The sequence below is a fragment of the Pyrgilauda ruficollis genome, unplaced genomic scaffold, assembly GCF_017590135.1.
Source record: "Pyrgilauda ruficollis isolate IOZ18807 unplaced genomic scaffold, ASM1759013v1 scaffold56, whole genome shotgun sequence".
Classification (NCBI taxonomy): domain Eukaryota; kingdom Metazoa; phylum Chordata; class Aves; order Passeriformes; family Passeridae; genus Pyrgilauda; species Pyrgilauda ruficollis.
The window spans coordinates 2,602,873-2,622,541 of NW_024527266.1; the positions used below are offsets into that span (position 1 = coordinate 2,602,873).

Sequence of the window (19,669 nt, forward strand, 5' to 3'; positions counted from 1 at the left end):
CATCCCACATTATGTGTTGCCTATTAGCTGACTGTGCCCTGAACTGCCCGCTTCCAATACGCCAAACAACATCAGTAGATTTCTGCTCAGCTCCATGTTTTCTGCACTAGGACCTGCTGTGGTCTCAGAAGACAGTGATCATTATGTACCTGGAGTTATACTGGCCATCAGAGCTGGATGCAACACAGAGAACCGGCTGTTCCTACAGAGCTGTGCTGTTCAGGGGAGGCCAGAGTGTGTACTCAGACAGCAGCCACTCAGTACTGATGTACAAAGCAAACCCACAGGGAGGTTTCTACAAGCTGCAATTTGGCCAGTCTCCTTAATTGGACATTGAAAGACTTGGACATCTGCCTGGAAATATTCGGTTAATTATTGGTGGTGGAAAATGATTATCACTTGATTATCATATTAGTTAAATTTTAACCTCTTTCACTACTTTAACAAAGTCAGCATACTGTTATCTAATCACCAGCCAATGGTGAAGTAACAATCCTAATTCTGTCCCAAAACAGTTCATATTATTGAGCAAAGCATCAATCTTCCAAAATAGTGAGAGCTTAGGACCAGACGGGGAAGAACAGGGCATTGCTATTCCCAGAATGGTACTTTGTGATTGCTGCACCAAATTGCTACACTTTGGAGCTGGAAGGCAGAGTCCTACAATAAAGACCATTAAATTTGTGAGAAAAACACATCAGGAAGCACTAAAGACCCTGCATATCCTGCATCATTCAACCCTTGGGTGGTCCGTCCTTACTGCCCAGATAGAGTCCCAAACTCCAGGTTGTACAGACTGGACACTGGATGCATGTGCTTCTCTCTGAGAGCCATTTACCTCTGAGCTAGGTAAAGGTCTGGCAGGGGCAAGTGGGGCTGATGAGAGCTTCAGTAAGGGTACATGCATGTTCTGGAGTGATTTGTGCATTGGAGGAGTCCTGAGGCTCCTTGCAGCTTTCCCGTTCCCTTTAGGCGGAATAAGCTGTTTTTTCTTTGGTTTTATTTTTACTGGCTTGGCCTGTAAATAGTGTGAGCTTTCACAAACAGCCTGATGCCTCCACTTCTCAGGTAAATTTCCATTTGCTTCAGCACATTTCTGCTGCTGGGACAACACTGGTTGGATCCCAGTGCATCTTCTGTACTCTCTGGACTGCTGGGGTAGCTGTCAAAGTGTCATGAATCTTCTGGCAAACATGAGTTTGCTCACAAACACACACTCCTTCCACCACTGCCCTCTTACACCACTCTCAGGTCCTGCTCCAACTTACATGCTGAGCAGGTGAATTTCTGTGTGGGCTCCTTTCAACACCACATCCTTCTGCAAGGGTATGGACCTCACACACTAATCCTTCCCACCGTACCAGTGGTGGGAACAACAAAGTAATTCTTTTCTTGTATGCATATTCAGACTTATCTCACACTGCTCTCTCCAGAGACACTTTAATAGAGAGGGGAGAAAGCACCAGGAACAAATCTGCTGTTGCCAGCTAGCAGGTAATGGGTTCAGGTTTCACAGGCAGGTTTATTAGATGGCGGAATAAAAGACTCATTGTTGAATGCACACCAATCTTCAGCCTTCATCTTCTAGGAATTGTCTTTTTTATTCCCCCCATGTTTCTTCTGCATTTCTTTCTGCACGTTAAGATCTAGGAAGTATTTCTCATACCATCTCCCTGTAAAGAAGGGAAATCATCATTCAGTTACAGCTTCCCTCCTAGTGCTATGATGTTGCCATGATATTTTCTGAAAAATCCTTTTGTTGTGATTTTCTCCTGAGAAGCTGAGGAGCCTCAGGAAAGAAATGTGAACAATAACTATCTGCTGCTGTGGAATGCAACAGGTGCATCTGTGACTGGTGCATGTTGGTTGTTTCTAATTAATGGCCAATCGCAGTCAGCTGCATCGGACTCTCTGAGTCACGAGCTTTTGTTTTCATTCCTTTCTATTCCTTTCCAGCCTTCTGATGGATCTTTTCTCTATATTCTTTTTGTATAGTTTTAGTATAGCATTATAATACAATACAATACAATATAATATCATAATATAATAAACCAGCCTTCTGAAACATGTAATCAAGATTCTCATCTCTTCCCTTGTCCTGGGACCCATGAACACAACCATGTTGTCATACCCCAAGGATTATTCTAGCTGTAGAGCTTCTCTCTTGTTAAAATGCCAGTTTCTAGTCCCTTTGTGCCTCTGCCCAAATTCATCCTTTGTCCTTGGCAGAAGCAGCACCCATCTCAGGAATTCAGCAATGTACTTTTCCTGATAGACGTCATACCTAGCTTACTAATTCTCTTTCCATGCCAATGTCTGGGATCTATGACTGCCTTCTGAAATATGTCAGGGGTGTAGGAATCTCTCATCAAGCTTTGGGTCTTCAGTGGGCCACCTGTAAGGAACAGCAAATAAGGAATTGTATGTAGAAATCACCCTACTGCAGTCCTGGATTTGAGCAGGGGAACAACATCAGCAGTGGCAAGGGCTCAAGGAAAGGCATGTGTTGACTGCAGGACTTTCGATCAGGTCTGAGGCTGGGTGCTGAACAATAGCTTCATCATCACCACCCAGGAGGTTGCTTGTGTTTGTCAATTTATCTGCTTTTCATCCTCACATATGAGATCCACACAGAGGATACTGCAAGGTACCATCTTCATTTGTATCCCAGTGCCCTTTCTTCAGTCAAGTGCCCACTTACCTCCTGTTGAGTCTCCTCGTCTATGTGAGTAGCTTCCTAGCAGCTCCACAAAACCCTCACCATCTTACCACTCCAGGCCTTCTTGATCTCATTTTCTGCCACAATACTTAACAAAGAGTTGCCAACTGTGACTTCTCTTTTTATCCACTCTTTACTTCTAGCCACGAGGGGGCTTTATTTTAATCTCTAATCCTTTCCTCTTCACCTTCTTTGTAATCACACCTTTGTCTTGACAGTATTGATTTTGAACTCCCTGAGGAAAGATGTCCTTCTTCTGTGTGACCACACAAACCCAGGACAATGCAGTCCTCAATACCCAGCAAGGTCTTGTCATGGAACATACTGTATAAGGAAAAGGAATCTGCCTTATGCTGGTACATGAGAAACTAGGACCAGGGACAATTATTTCAGAGTTTCTTGGATGAATGCTCAGTTTCCAGCATCTGTTTAGATGGAGGGATCCTGGGGAACCTTGGAAACAGAGATTACGGGAAGATACTTCAGAGCTCCATGTGTCTAAAGGTCTGGAGGAGAAATTATGTTGGCACTGGAATTGGAGGTAACTAGCAACTGGAGATGACAGGGAACATTGGTGTCCATGTGGACAAATGGTGTCCATTTGGAGAACTCTGGACAGGATGACAGGGGTTATGATTCACGTTCACTTTTCACACTGTGGGGGAAAAAAATGAAAGAAAAGAAAGGGATAGAATACATAAAATGGGAGTATCTAGATTCCAGTTCCTCAGGTACCACCGCCTGGAAAAGCAGTGACTTTGGATAGAAGGAATAAGAAGGGAAAGTGAATATTACCTATGGTCAGCTCTCTACCCACAGCAATGTGGCTGCCTGAGCCCTGGCAAAGCACAGATGGAACTATCTTTGAAGGTCAGGGGTAGGCGGTGTGTCCCCTCACCTTGGAAGAGATTTACTCTCAAATTGTAATCCAGCTGTTGGTAATCTGAAAGAGATGCCCAGGCCAAGGACTGTTTTGTCATTTCAGTACAGTTGTTTGGTCCTTTCTGTCCCATTTCTAATGTTGCATTGTCCTGAGCTTGACATGGCTGGAAATACAAACAACAGCGAAACTCTGTCAATCCACATTCCCAAAGTGCAGCAAACTCCTGGCATTTCCACCCCTGCACAGCTCTTTGAGCTATGACTAATCCCTGGGACCTGGATCTGTCCTTGAGTCTCCTTCAGTGGCTTCTGTAGGCATTGCATTGCATGGGACAACTAGGATGAGAAGTGCCTTTCCTGCAGAGGGAACATCTGTGTAAGCCTCTGTCACGTCCTGCTTGTTGGGTGTGTTCCTCATCCCAAGGAGACTTCATAGGTTTAGCCCATGCAAAGGCTGTGACAAGTTAAAACTGAAGCCCTGGCCCATAGTGGTGGAATTTAATCACAATTACCATACAGTAATTGTGAGCCTGCTGGAACTAGCAGCTGGACAAATGGGATCTGGATCAGGTAGGAATGTACGTTTGGATTCGTCAGATTAGCTCAGGACATGACACGGGCCTTACCATCTGCTCTCGAGGCAGTTGTGGGAATGAAGGTGCCAGCCCATGCGATAGGAAGCCTAGTGCTCCACCAAGGCTGCCCTGAATCAGCAGCAGCTTGGGTTTTATACTGAGAGGGGTCTTTGCAGCACCAAGACTTACACAGTATCGGGGTCCTGAAGCTGAAGGTACTGTATCAGCCAGGCTCCAGGAGTCAGCGCTGCATGCTCTACAGAACCTCTCCACAAAAAGAACAGAGCCACAAGACATGAGGAGAGGAAGCCAGTCCTGACTCACAGGGAATGATCTGGTTCTTTTCTCTATCACTCTTTCTTTTTAAAGAAGAGCCATACACTTACACATGATCAAAGTGCAGGAAGCTGCTGCTAAATAAACTGCTGTGCTAACTCCCACCTCCTACTTAAAACAAAAACACGTCTGTTTGTTATTATTACTATATTCGGTAGGAAGAACTTTCCAGTCTGCTGATGTAGAAATTCCTCCTCTCCCATTTCTTCCAACAAAGCAGAATTTCTGTGTAATGAGGCAATGTGTTCATTTCCCAAATCCCTTTCATCAATAATTTCCCCAGTTCTTCTCGGACAAAATGACAGCAAAGCCTGCAACTGTTCCTACTTTCTAGTGTGTAATTGTATATGATGTTGTTGTCACTGTTATTATAAAAAAACTGCAACTGCATGTGATTGTTATTTTTAGTTTTATTTCTGACCCTGAAGGTCCAAAGTCAAAGCAATGCTCAGAGAACCCCACATCTTGAGGCCAAGAAGGACTTCAAGGCCATTTTGCCATCCTCCTGGATAACAGAAACCACAGAAGTATGTCTGCTTATTTTTGCTAAACCAATTCTGTGAGGGACAATAGGCAACCAATCAGAAAAGATATATCTTGATCAAAGAGCTGAAAAGGGTTAAATGTAATCTTTCTTTCTGAACTAAATGTTTATCATAGCCTAACACTGACTTTCCTGACATGCAGCCTTTGAGGAAAGAGGGAGCTGTTCTTCCCAGGCAAAAAGCCTCCTTAGACAGATGTGGGAACTGGCCACTCTGACCAGCCACCAGACATGGCCAAGAGTGTTCTCACAGGCCTTCCACATTTGACTGGGTCTCCAAAGTGTGAGGAGGTTTCAGTGACTTTCCAAACTTGAGGAGCCTCATGGATGTGAACATGACATTTCTCTCTCTTCTTTTTTTTAAACTGATTTTAAAAAATCCAAATATCTATTTAGCAACCAGTAAAACCTCTTCCATAACCACCTCTCTCACCTGGTCCATGATTCCTGGTGTGGTGATTGGTGGTTTGTAGAAGCAGGCAGGTCCTGCTGAAGTCCAGGTATGGAGGTGGGATGAAGGCTGAAGAGATGGTTGCTAGGGAACAATGCTCCCTCCCTCTATGAGCTGTGGGCTCCAGCTCCATAGGAAACATGGAGCTTCACACAGTGTAGAGAAAGGTTATCCTGGCTGATTGGAAAAACACACAAGGAGCGGAGTAAAAGGCTCATGTTTCATGAAATACCTGTGCCCAAAAGTTCTAATCTGACATAGAGGATTTCATGGAGACTTTCCTAACATAGTCATGTCATGATAATCAACAAGACTGTATTTCAGCAATAATGGATCTTTTAGCATCTCCAAATGCTTCACACGAGCTCTCCAACCTCAGCCTTCTTGCTGGGACCTTGTTGCTGCCTACCTGGAACAGCAGTAGAGGATAATAATCAGTGGGCTGTACCAGTTAATACCATACATTCATTTTTGATGTCCCTTACCTGAATCCCAGAGAAGCAACACATCTCCCTGTGGGTTGGGTCCAGCTGCCATATGGAAGGTACCCCCATTTTCCACATTCCAAATGGCGAGACGGTGGGCTGGCAAGAAGTCTTCCATTGAGTCAATGACAGAACCACAGCTTAGCCCTCCCATGTCCAATACCCAGTGCTATTATTTTAGCACTGGACTTTGCATTCATTCCTGATATTTCACTAGGCCACTGAAATTTCTGCAGGTTTTCAGGCACAGAGTGTACCTCTCTTTCATGCTGCAGAGCTGTTTTTCCCACCCAACACAAGCAGGTCACAGGTAACAGAAGAGAATTAGAAATACTCACACATGCATCACCTAAGATTTTATTAATTGTCAAAAATCAAAAGTTCAATAGAAACCTAATGCTAATTCTTAAAAAAATTGGAAAAATCGAACCGATTTTTTCTTTACTTCCACCTCCTCCCTTTTGCTTTCCCCTGGGCTGGAGACAGCTGCTAGACCGTGTTACCCCAGACACAGCCCTCCCTCTAGGCCTTGCTGCGCTTCGACTCAGAGACCTTGTAGTGTGGAGGGGCTCGGTGGAACCACTCGGACCAGGAGCCGTCGTACACGGCCACGTCGCGCTTGCCGCACAGGAAGGCCGCCAAGGCAATCTGACACGCCGTGACGCCCTTGCGGCACGTGGCCGTCAGAGGCTTCGAGAGATCCACCTTCTTCTCACGGAATATTTCCTGGATCTCCTCAATACTCTTCTCATGCCCTGTTTCTGATAGGAATGAGTGGAAGGGTATGTTCACAGCACCAGGGATGTGGCCAGATTCCAACCCTGCCAGAATGAACCAGAAAATGAAACATAAGCAAGAACACATTAACATAGGTGATGAAAGACACCCACAAGAAACATTAGAGACACCACTGCAGATAGTCTCACTCCCTCCAAAAGAGTCATTTGTTCCACTTGATGATGAAGATGCAAAATGGTATTAGGCTAAAAAGGACAAATATTATTCAACTTTGCTGAAGTCAAAACTTCCAGAATATTTAGCAAACTATTTTCTCGCTGAAAGCAATGAGATGTAGAAATCTGAAGAAGCCCTAGACATGACAGGAATCAAATAATCTCCACAGAAAATGCCTTAACTAAGGCATTAAAGGCACCTTTGATAAGAGGAATAAAGCAATGCATTTCCAGCCTTCCCCAGGTGTGCCAGCAGTGTGTAGTGACAGTTTTCAGAAGCAGGAAATGTGGCCTGTATGTGGAATTTGTGCATAGTGGTTATCTGTTCACAGTTTATTCCTGCATCACCTTAAAGTCATATTTCAGAAAAATAAATAAGAAATCATAAAGCAGCCTTAAAGTTAGCCACATTACTTGTAAGGCAGCTATCCTGGGACAATGGGGTCAGAGAAGTCAGAATTTAAATTTTCTATCACTTCTTATCTACTCCATGGATGAAATCAGCCAAGGTTCTGTTTTTCTGCTGCTGTATCTGACCACTGCAGGCAAGTTCAAAACTGCACATTAAAAGAAGGTCTTAAGAGAGCTGCAGATGTAATAATACGATGGACAAGGTTGGCATCACACCCTTCAAATTCAGACTCTTAAGGCTCAATAATGGAAGCTTTTCCAATCATTTTGAGAGGCTTTGGATCAAGCCTCACTGGAGCCAAAACCATTATGTATTACACTGAAAATGTGTTTCAGGGAATGTTTCCTTGCTAGGTTTGAACTTCTAAGGAGACGGATCTGAAAAAAATCACATGAACAGTAATCTGTTCCACTGGCAGCTTTCTACTTGCCCAAATCATTGGGATGACTGGTCTTGGGAGATGGGAGTGATTGGGGCAGTTTAATAATTTGACTTTGTTACAGTCAAATGACTAAACTATACCTAGACAGAGACTGACATCATACATAATGACTCTGCAGTTTCATCACTATGCAGAGTGGTAACATGACATAGTGAGATATAAGGGGAAAACAGCTTTGGCACGGAATTGAAGGGAATTTTTGCTCTGCTGGACAAACACAGAGCCTAAAGACAATCAAAGCTGCCCTGAGTCAGCTTCACAAGTTCTCTTCCTGTTCCAGATGGACCCTCTTTGTCTCTTGATTCATCCTCCCTGAGTGCATTAAAAATACGGCACAGTTGTCTAGGAGTCACCTCATGCATCCTTCAGAAATGTTTAGCATTACTGAGAGAAGTTGGGAGAAAAACTGCTGACTTCTGCAGGGACTAACATTTAAAAAGGAAAAGAAAAAATAAAAGAGGCAGTATTTTGGACTGATGGTTTCACCACATTTTTTCCAGTCCCAGAAGACAACAGCTCATCACTTGAGTAGAGAACTGCAAAACTCACTCATCAATACAGTGTCTGTATGACGGAGAGGAAATAAAAAATGAAGCAAAAACTGAGAAAACCTTGTGTATAGTTCTCAGACTGCAAAGCTGCTTACTGAAGCCTCTTAAATACCTGGGTTAGGCTACCACTTTCCCACAGAGTAAATGAAAAAGGATGCTTTCATCAAAGGATTTCTGCAAGGTTATGCTGCACTACTGGTGATCCCCCCAATACACACAATTCTGTGAGCCATCCTAGGGCACTGGGAATTGTACTGAGGTCAGGAAGTCCTGGAGGATGAACTAGAAGGGAACTCTTGCTCAAAGAAGGTTGCTGGGCCATCGATTCACTTTCTAGGTGTCCCAGGCACCATCATCATTATTGCTTCGCTAGACTTTTCACACACCTTAAAACAGGTTTGTGCCCCTCTCTTACTGGAGACTGACAATTCACCACCCTTAAACAACTCTTCAGGTAGGAGCTGAGCAGATCTGAAAAAAACACTCATTTTTGAGCAGTTTCAACTTTGATCTATAGGGAGACTTTATTGCTCCAGAGATTCAAAAGTCTGTTGGAGTCAGAGACCAGTGCTTGCACTCTGTGGGTGAAAGATGGGGAATTCTGTAGAAACTGCATTTATTCACATATGTGGGTGTTCAGCTGAGAAAAAGAGCTGAAACTGCACAACCACAATCACTTTGGACTGCCTAAGAAGTGCTCTCAAGTGGCTGAGGAAGCTTTATAATCTCTCTCTGCTAGGTCAAGAGAGAGAAACATAGGACTGGAAGGCAAGGCTGGATGCAGCTGGAATCTGAACAGGGGAGAGGATATATCTGCTCCTGTACCATATGAAACAGAGGACACTCCACACCAGATTCATGCAGTCACTGTCAGAAATTCCAGGAAGGAACCCTAGGACTACAGAGCCTGGGCCTCAGCTACCTCAATAATCATTTTATAAGCTGCCTCCCAAAAAAGCATCCATCTCAGAAACAGTATGGATTCTTGTCATGAACCTTCCCACTGAAGCACCTCCTGGTTCATGTGAAGAGAAACATTAATTTCCAGTGTTCAGAACACAGTCAGTCCATACACCATTTATGCTTGAGCTAACACTGCCCTATGGCTGAAATAGTTTTTCTTCCCTTCTGCTATTGCTCCAACAGACTGATGGCAAGCCCTCAGCACTCCCAACAACCTCATGTCCTTAGCCTAAACACAGTAAGAGCCAATTAGATACACTTTTCTCTGGCTTGGCCACCCTAGAAACAGCTCTAGGTATCCAGCAGGCTTCTGGACAAAGAAGTGGCATTTCCTACATCACAGCTGGCAGACAGGAGCTGCCAAGGCTGCTGCCAAGGTTAAATCACATGTGATGCTCCTGCACCCAACTAATTAATTCAAGTCTTACCCTCTTCTATTGCTTCCAAATGTGGGTTATCAGCTTGTAGGAGAAACAGAAGCAGTTCAGTGTTTTGGGCTACTAAGCATTCGAGTTTGCTCTCTGTAGTGTTATACTTCCTGTCACCCGTATATCTGCAGGTGACACCTCACACAATACTCCACATGTGATCATTTAGGCTTTCCCATGGCTGTGCCACAGCACATTTCAGTAACAACTCCGTATTTCAAAGCCTAGCTGATTCAGGAAAATACAAAACAAAAGAGGTAAGCTTAATGATGGGACCATGCTGGCAACTTCCAGCCCCACAGATCTTCTTTCAGTACATGCTGTTCTTACCTCACTTATCTCCTTTTCAGTCAATTTTTAAAATCTAACAATACTTGTGCTATTTGCCCTCTCCTCATATTGACCTAATAAATGCCCCTCTAATGTTATGCCCAAAGCATTAATAAATTGCAAATGGCACAAGTCTACCTTGTAGATGCTTCCAATGGCTGGAAGGAAAGATCAGACATTACTTCCAGACATGTACGTTTCCATTTCTCTTATCTGCCCAACCAATTCTGTTGGCATGGAAATAAAGCCCTTGGGTGAAGTGCAAGTCTACCAACTTATTTTACTCAATTTTGCCTTTGTTTAAAATAATTTTTCTTGAAGAGTTTTTTGAAAGCTTCCCAGTCTATCCACGTTCGAAGACCAGCAGCTGCCTAGGTTGTGCTGTACCCCCTATTCTAAATATGAAGTTTGCAATTGTTTCTGTCCCACAGAACCATGCTTTGAATAAATGTATCACATTCTTGCCTCAAGAAGTTCCAATGTCACATGACTGATTTTTGACACATATTTGGGATTGAGATCATCACTGATTTGAGCATGCGAATATCTTTTGGTTAGCCCTCTCTCTGCTCTGCAGAATTATCCTTAGGAGAGAAGAAAACATGGTGGCACAGACTCAGGGCTCAGTATAATGCTGAGAACACACACAAGTAATCTTCCACCTGGAACCCCTGCTAACTGCACAGCAACCTTATTTATTCTTTCTCTCCGTGTTCTCTTTTGTTCACTCTGTTCCAGAAGATTTTGTTATTTAATTCCTTTTGCCAAGTCTCACTCAGCTTGGTGTCTGGCAATCCTTCCTCACAATTTATAACCTGTAATGTTATCTTCTTCACTACTTAATCCCCTTTTCCACATCTGTTAGATTCTCTGCTTACGTATTGTTTTTATTGTTGGCTATTTATCTAAGACCACAGCCCCTCCTCTCTAGCCTTCCCTTTGCGATGAAAGCTCCAGATGGAATTTCTTAATGTCAAAAAGATAAAGATTTGCTCAGCCCATATTTAACTCCCTGTGGCTTTGGAGTGTGCTGGCTGCAGATAGTTCTTTTCCAAATGCCTCCTCTGTTGCCTCTTTGTTTATCTCTCTCTTCCATTCAAATGGTATGTCTTAGAAGAGACAATTACTGATCTTGTCTAACCTACTATGAACACATTGTAAGAAACACTTTAAGCTTGGTCCTGGCCAGCTCTCTGAAAGTCCTCGTAGGTTCCTGTGGGTTGAAACAGACTTTGATAAAGTCTCTCACTCTCCATTCCTGTGCCTCAAGTATTATTACATGATCAAAGCAAAGCCAGTCCACTCCCAGCTGCAAAATTCTCTCGGAGGAGAGGAGAAAGAAAAATGTACATTTCATTCTCATTCCCACTGAACAGTCAAGATTAGCAAAAGCTTTATGTTTGGGGCAGGCAGGACAGAGAGCTGGGGAAATGGGCAAAATCTGAAGAGTTCTACATGGAAAAGGGAGACAATGTCTACTTCAGGGCTGAGAATGAGAAGAAAAATACCTGTAAGTTCATTTAATTATTTTGGGTTTGCTCTCTTTTTTTAGATGACAGAGTTCTTGCCTGGCAACTTTCCCCTCTTTTCTCAGATGTCTGCAAAAGAATTCAGAAATTCACAACTTTTCTGTATGCATTTGGTTAATATAATTCTTGTTCATCAGTTTTCAGTGCCCAACAGCCAGAGAGGATCAGCACTGGCAACCATCATGTAATTATTTTTATAATCAGCCCTGGACAGCTAGTTCCTGCAGAAACAGAGCACTGTGCAGGGACACCTCAAACTCCTCAGTGCATAGGTCAGGGCTGCACATCTGCCAGGCTTATGCTGCACACTCTGCATGAACATTCAAGCTTTTCACCCAAAGCAATACCTGCATTTAAGACCTATGAGACCTAGCCTATAGAGATGTCCACTTCTTTCTACTCTGGCAACTTTGGTGAACCTCTCCCACCAAATAAAAGTTAGTCCTATATTATGGCTTATCTTAACCAGTACAGAGGTCTAAATCCCAGCAAGGATAAAAGTAAAACAGGGACAATTAATTCTTACCACAAAGAATTGAAAAACTAAAGAGGAAAAAGAGTCAGCTGCAATTAGCCTCTTCTAGAGATGAAGTTCACAGAACAGGAGAGATTAATTGACTTAATTAGGAAGTCAAGAACTGAAGCAATAATTAAACTGAAATCACCTGAGAAGGCAGCAAGTTCCTTAACCTGAAGACCATTAGTCTTCTCTAAATTGCGTCCTCCGTGATTGGATGACCCCTGCAATTAATCAGCATTGATTTCAAATTGCTCTTTTAGGTGTAAGCACTGTCCTTTACCCACTGCTGGCTGATGTGCTGCTGCTGGCTAGTTTGGTTCAGAGAGCTGTCAAGCTCCTGCGGAATGAGCAGCTGCAGCTGGAGTGCTTATCCTGCTGGATCTGCTGTGGGAAGCAAAACTGGACCACCACAAATAAGCTGTTCCATGCTGACTCATTTCAAAGGAAAAATCTGTTTTGAAGATGCTGTTGGGTCTGCGGTATTTGTCATCTGGAGACAACTCTCACCTTGGGAAAGAATGCAAAATCCACCAGCTCCCAGCAAGGAGCATTTTAGTCACATCTTGAGGGTAAAATTCAACCTTCACTTTGATGGGCTGTGGTAGGAGAAGAAATAGAATGAGTGATAAGCCTAACTTTCCCTTTCCCCAGACACAGTCTCCTCCATCACTCCCATTACCTCTCCCACGTTCCACATTGTCTTTCTGCAGATCAAATGTGTTGAGGGGCTCCCTGTAGACACCTGGGCCACCCATGTTTACAGTTACAGCCAAATGCTCCTGAAGTTTGGAATGTACTTCAGGATGTGTTGTCACACTAACTGGCTGTAGAGCAACACACACACACACATGAACAACTAGGACAGAATGACAACAACCTGTGGGGCAGCAGGGCAGCACAGCCGGGGGACCACAGAAACCCTCTGCACATACCAGCAGGATGGGCTCTGCTCAAGACCCAACAGCTGCTGCCGAGCTTTTCTGTGCTTTACCTTCTAGAAACTCTTTTCCAACCATTTCTGTGATTCCCTTGCTGAGGAACATATTCAGTGCTGGTAGCTCGGTGTGCAGCTGCAGTGTCAGCCGCAGGTTGGGCTCTGGGCCATGAGAGCCCCAGGCAAGAGGCCAGGAACTGGCGCTGACCCTTGGCACAACAGAGGGCACAGGACCTGTGGCACAGCCAGGTGACCGGACACTGAGACACAGCAGGAGCCGAGGACTCAGCAGGAAGAGCCAGGACTTTGACACATGTAGACTGGGAGAGCATAAAAGTTCAGTGCTTCCTTTGTTTAGGTCCCTCCTTGGAAGCACAAGCTCAGGCTGTTTCTGTGTTACTGTACTGTTAATAATTTGCTTTAAGGAACCAGGTTTTGAGGCTCTGCTAAGGAAAACCCAGGCTAGAGACGGTAAGAAAACCTGGTGTGAGAGTGTGTGTGGGGTGTGTAGGTAGTCAAGTGGGGCACCCATCAGTTCAGTGGAACTGCCTGCTGAAAAGGGGCTTTGGTCCCAGCAGTTAAAGTCTCTGGTGGTGGGAGTGTGATTGCCAGAGTGCCTCCTGAATGGTCAGTCAGGAAAGTTTCCTTTATACCCTTTCAGAAGGGAGGTTATTCTGGGATACACCAAGGCTTCAATTACACAGCAAGGGCCTCCTTTAACTAACTTCAATTTCATTCCAGGCACACTGCTGTACCTGCTGTCCCCACTGCACAGGACTTCCAACCCTGCTGCTTGGGTGTCCAGTGTTTCACCGAGGTAACGAAATCAGTTTTTGTTACTGTAACTTGGGGCACCTAAAAGAGAGAGGCTGACACCCCATACATTTGCTAAAGGCTTCAGACTTTTCTTACATAAGCAAAAGAACAAAGGTCAGCTCAAGCAAATTCTCTATTTGCTGGAAGTCAGAGTGATAAGGAGAATGTCCCTTGGGTTACTGTATTACCCAAAACCTTGGCTTTTGCTTGCGCACTCATTATGGTGAGAGGCGCCTGTATGAATACTGATAGTTTTTATGTGTCTGCTGGTTTTAGATAGGACCCTGAACAAACCCCTGGGAGCTCTCACCTCCCATGTTTGCATTTTGATAAACTTCTGCAGGGTGTGGGATGGGAGATCCTGGAACCAAATGACTGCAGCCCTTTTCTGCTATTTCCTCCTGCAGCTTTACAGCCAACTGCAACAAAAGCATTCAGTGATGGCACTGGGGTCTGAACGTGCAACTGTGGATCCCTTAAGGTAATCAATGAGTCGGGCTGAGGCATGCCTGCGCATTAGGAAAATCTGTTAGATGGCTGTCAGGAGTTCTTTCTCCCAGTCTACTATTGACATTCATCCCATTCTGGGGCAGGTGCCAGTCCCACCTCCATTACCTTGGTCCAGCTCTGTCCCCCGAAACCGGCCCTCGGGGCGGGAATCCACCACCTGGAAGTTTAGGGACGACACGTTCTGTACCATCTCCTCAAAAGTCTTCACCAGGGCCCTGTTCAGCCTGGCCTTAAAGACAGCCGGGGTGGGCTGGGTGACCTCCGCCGTGACGGGGTGCCCCTCCTTCACCCAATTCTTGAAGCCACCATTCAGCACAGAGACTTCCTTGTGCCCAAAGGCCCGGAACATCCACCAGGCGCGGGGGGCGTAGAAGGTGCCCACCTCGTCCCCGTCGTACACCACCACGTGGGTGTCATTGCTGACCCCCAGCCCCCCCACGTAGTCGGCGAAGTGGGACTCGCTGGGCAGCATGAAGTCGTAGGGGGAGGACTTGTCCCGGCACTCCTCGATGTCGAAGAAGGACGCCCCGGGGATGTGCCTCTCCTTGAACTCCTGCCGGGCGTTTCGCTCCTTGGGGGGGTACCAGGAGGCGTCCAGCACCCGCAGGCCGGCGCCCACCCGCCCGGCCCGCACCGCCTCCGCCAGCCAGGAGGCCGTGACCAGCGCCCGGCTGAGGCTCTGCCGCGCCATCTCGGGGGACCGGCGGGGGCGCCGCCCGGGCTGCGCTCCCCTCACACACACGGCCCGACACGGCCCGACACACGCGAAATGGCGGCGGGAGGCGCGGCCCGAGGGGCGGCACGGAGGCGGCCGCACGGCCGGGACCGGCCCGCTGCGAGCGCTCCCGCCCTCCGGCGGCGCCGTGGCTGGCGGGCAGCGAGGCCCAGCGCGGAGGTACGCGGCGAAGCGGCGGCAATCGCGGCCCCGCCGAGCCGGGGGGGCTCGCAGCGGGCGGCGGCGGGGCCCCGGTAAGGCCCGGGCTGCAGGTGTGCTCCGGGGCGGGCAGAGGCGTGGGGCCGTGCCTGACCGCCGAGCGCTTGGTCCTTGGGGCTGCCCCGCTCCGCTCTGGCTGCTGTCGCTGCTGGCTGGCGTCCCTGGATGGGGTCAGAGGAGCTGCATGGGGCCGGGCGCAGGGCACGACTGCCGTGGCTGTCCCGCTCGGGGCACTGTTTGGGATGAGCTCTGGGAAACTACTTGCAGGGCTGGAGCATTTCAAGCCCTTCATTGTAGGCTTAGCCAGCACCTCAATACAGACACGGGTCCCAAAATGTATCTTTGTCCAGTTGCTTTTTGAAAGACTGGTCTCTAATTTGTGACTCTCTACCTTCTGCAGTCAGGTGGACTCAGGCAGAACCCAGAAATTGGCTAATCTTAGCCAGGACTCAGGAGCGATGTCGCAACAACTCCTTTACCGAGCTCTGGTGTCTGCAAAATGGCTTTCAGAAGCCATCAAGTCCCAGCAAGCTGGCCTGGCCTTGAGAATCGTGGATGCATCCTGGTACTTGCCAAAGATGAAGCGCGATCCGAAGCGGGAGTTTGAGGAGCGCCACATCCCTGGTGCGGTTTTCTTCGACATTGACCAGTGCAGTGACCGAACCTCGCCTTACGATCACATGCTGCCCAAGGCTAATGACTTTGCCGAGTATGTGGGGAAGCTGGGTGTGGGGAATGATTCCCATGTTGTGGTGTACGATGGCAGCGACCAAGGTCTCTTCTCAGCACCTCGCGTGTGGTGGATGTTCCGGGTCTTCGGACACGAAGCTGTCTCCCTTCTGGATGGCGGCCTGAAGAACTGGCAGCGAGAGGGGAATGCACTTAGCTCTGGGAAAACCCAGGTAGCTCCATCTGAGTTCCATGCCTCCTTGGACAAGTCTCTGGTGAAAACATATGAGGACGTCTTAGATAACTTGGATTCCCGTCACTTCCAGCTAGTGGATGCCCGCGCTGCAGGACGGTTCCGGGGAGTAGAGCCAGAGCCCCGAGATGGTAATGCGCCTTATGAGACAGTGGCATTATAAAGAGGGGTTTCATTTAAGGTGCCCATCACTTTGACTCATGTAGAGGTAATGCTAGGAAATAAGGTCTGTCTTTTATGGGATGGGACTTCAGGCAGTGTGTCCACCCGTCCTCCTTCTCTTTTGACTAGCAAGTGCTACTCTTGGAAAATCCAGCAGTAGGGAAGCCATGTATCTCTTTATCCTCATGAGGGGCTGGGGTGAGGAACATAGCTTTCGATACACCCCAAAGATTCTCATTGGTCTCTTCAAGTACTGGTGCTACTCTTCCCCTCAGAATGGCCTGTGGAGGTGCTTCATCAGTGTGGGTTGCTCTGATGGGGAGAAAGATGTGGAGGGAACTAGGGGAAAGAATGGAACTTGACAGGGTTGTGCCCATGTGGTAACATGAAGGTTACACACAGAGCCATCCTTCCTGAGTAATCGGTAATCTAGTAAAGCAAAGTGTAACAAAAATAAATGTACTTGTTTTAACAAAATACTCTAAGCAATAAATATTCCTCTCAGTGAAACAGAAGAGGCTTTGCAATAGACTTGTCCCAGACAATAGAGGTTAATTCCTGTCTGTATTGTTTTTTCTTTAGGAATTGAGCCTGGTCATGTCCCTGGGTCGACGAGCATCCCCTTCACTGATTTCCTCACAGAGTCTGGCTTAGAGAAGACCCCTGAGCAAATCCGCACTCTGTTCCAGGAGAAGAAGGTGGACCTCTTAAAGCCAGTGGTAGCCACATGTGGCTCTGGGGTCACTGCCTGCCATGTGGCTCTGGGGGCCTACCTCTGTGGCAAGCCAGATGTCGCAGTGTACGACGGGGCCTGGGTGGAATGGTACATGCGGGCACAGCCTGAAAATATTATTTCTGAGGGAAAGGGGAAAAGAGTGTAATAAGCTGCACTGTTTCCCAGCTGTGCACGCAGCTTGCCTTGAAACAGGATTTGGAAAAGATGGGTTTAGCATTCCTGATTATGTGTATTGAGGTGAAGGCATTGGATAACAATCATGCGCACATGGTGCTTCGGCACTTTCTCCTTACCCTGCTGCTGCTTAGGAGGATGAAGATGACAGCAGTTCTGGGCAGCCAGCTCTAGGTGACCCTGCTTGAGCAGATAGGGTGGAACAGATGTCCTCCCAAGGTCACTTCCAACCTCAGCCATTCTGTGATTCTGTGACCATTTCACCGTATCAGATGGATGGCAGAGAGTGCTGCTGCCAGCATGGGGAATTAATTGAGTTAAGCCAAGCTCCTGACTCAAAACCTTCAGTCATGCTCATTCATGGGATGGTCATACTTATATAACTGTGCTTCATAATCATGCTCTCTGCTTCTGTCCCAGCCATGCATGTTATGGCCACTTTGAATGCAAAACTTCGTGGAAATAGATGGCTGTTAAAGGAGCAAATGCAGCATTCAGGTTGGCACTTAGGCTAGAGATTGATTTGTATATCTTCTTGTACTTGGATTCTAATGTGTACTCAGCCAGCCTTGTAGCCCCTTTGTCCAAAATCCCCCTTGAGAAAAAGAAAAGGTTCTGGGATTTAAACAATGTAAATAAATGTGTTTCAAGGTCTTTCTGCTCAATGGGACTTGCCTGAGTGAATTAGGTGAATACTTTTCAGGAGTTCTGTTTTTATGGAATCACTTTGTCCACAGTGAAATTCAGATGAGATATTTCCTTCTCTCTATGAGTAGAACCACACCTCTTATCCTCAACAAGCTCTTTGACCCAGGAAGTGCCTCTCTCTTGGGTCTCTGCACCATCTTCCTGCTTTCAGTCCTAGTCCATTTGCTTTTTTGCCTTACAGTCCACAGTTGTAGGTTACAGCTCTGTTCTTGAAACACTGGATGTCAGCTTACATAGTGGAAAATGGACTGCATGGGTATTTTCATTCTTGCCATGTAATGTTCCCCTACAAACTAAGCAGAACTGAGACCTTCAGAGGAGTAGCCCACACTGGCACCTATTTTTTCCCCAAGACCTTTTTCTTTTATGTCTAAAAGTTGAAAGCACACCAGGTATCCCTGATAATGGTCAATGGTCAAGAATTTGTTCTGTCTGGGATTTTCTCCTCTACAAAAAATGCAGAAAACTAAGCAAAAAACCCCACAGAAACCTCCCAAAAAAAAAAAAAAAAGCCTGCATCTCTTCTGGCCTACTGGTAACTTAAAAGTTATTGTGACAGTTTCTTCTCTTCGGCTTGCAGCAACAGGTACCTAGAAACATCTGTGGATGATGGGGTTGCACTTTCTAGGGAATGCAGTGAATGCTTATTGTCACAGTTTTGACTGTAAGGACTGGATTCTTCCCTATTGCTGAGTGTTTATTCTTTGCATTTCTTCTTACCTCTTTTGGCTGCTTCTTCTTGGCCTTGGCTTGCATGCATGCAAGTTCTGTTTCGGCTCACCTCCTGGGCAGCTAGAGTTTCACTGTCCAGTTTGTCTTCCTGTGTCCTCCCCACTCACACATAGGGTCTGACCACCCTGACTGACAGCCTGCCATTTCCCTGCTTGCATCCAGACTGACAACCCAGCTCTTGGAGGACTTGGGGCTGGTATTGCAGCAAGTGCTGAGTACAGAGTGCACAGGGGTCTGAAACAAGTGACCCTTGTCACAGCAATAACACAGAGAGGCTGATTTTGTGATTATGTGGCCAGATGAGTGCCTGCTCTGTTTCTCCAGGAAAATTTAGTTATTAGGAAAATTGACATATTGTTTCAGACTTATTTGCAATAGATGCAATGAGCTGGCTCTTGTGTGTCCTTCCAGAATATTTTTTGATGCATCTTAAGCACTCTGATTCTTTTTTGCCACTGACCCAGCAGTCTTGGGGGTCAATGGGGAATCTCTCTGCTTCCTCTTTAGACTGAGATGCTTTTTTCTGTCCTGTGTGTTGCAGGGAGGTGTGTGGCACAGCCCAGCCATCCACCTGGAGATTGCAAATTACATGGAAAACTTCCCTCTCCCCTTGCTCTGCATTTCACCCCTGTGGCTTGATGACATCCAGCAGGGCCCTTCCCCCTCTCTGGTATTTATGCCAAGCTTGGCAGTAATCATCTGCCCTCCTTGGGCTGAATTTTCTGCTACAAAATCTCAGTGATTCTTCCCAGCTTTTGGCAAGTCCCAGATGCTTAACTTTGCCTGGATTTCTCCACAGAGGAGAAACTGAGATCCTCTTTCCCACAGCAAGATACTTTGTTTTTCTGGGGTATTCCCTCTTATATCATGTATCAAAAATCTATCCAAGTGTGTCTTCTGATGCTCCCCCTCCTTTTAGTT

The 19,669-nt window shown here is 46.3% G+C and overlaps 2 protein-coding genes across 4 annotated transcripts; one reads left to right on the forward strand and one right to left on the reverse strand.

Annotated features, from left to right (window-relative positions):
• Positions 1-6,333: 6,333 nt before the first annotated feature.
• Positions 6,334-15,175, reverse strand: TST (thiosulfate sulfurtransferase). Its single transcript, XM_041481729.1, has 2 exons — positions 14,486-15,175; positions 6,334-6,813 (listed from the first exon to the last, which is right to left on the reverse strand). The coding sequence occupies exons 1-2, from the start codon at positions 15,069-15,071 to the stop codon at positions 6,515-6,517; spliced, it is 885 nt and encodes a 294-aa protein (XP_041337663.1). The 5' UTR covers positions 15,072-15,175; the 3' UTR covers positions 6,334-6,514.
• MPST (mercaptopyruvate sulfurtransferase) lies at positions 12,722-17,962 on the forward strand. Of its 3 annotated transcripts, XM_041481723.1 has the most exons (5): positions 12,722-13,525; positions 13,796-13,871; positions 14,278-14,351; positions 15,715-16,367; positions 16,981-17,962. In XM_041481723.1, the coding sequence occupies exons 3-5, from the start codon at positions 14,311-14,313 to the stop codon at positions 17,277-17,279; spliced, it is 993 nt and encodes a 330-aa protein (XP_041337657.1). In that variant the 5' UTR covers positions 12,722-13,525; positions 13,796-13,871; positions 14,278-14,310; the 3' UTR covers positions 17,280-17,962. The 3 variants fall into 3 exon arrangements, with proteins under 3 accessions (XP_041337657.1, XP_041337655.1, XP_041337656.1); XM_041481721.1 differs by lacking the exons at positions 12,722-13,525; positions 13,796-13,871 and having other exon boundaries at positions 13,943-14,351; XM_041481722.1 differs by lacking the exons at positions 12,722-13,525; positions 13,796-13,871; positions 14,278-14,351 and adding an exon at positions 15,214-15,349.
• The last annotated feature ends 1,707 nt before the right edge of the window (positions 17,963-19,669 follow it).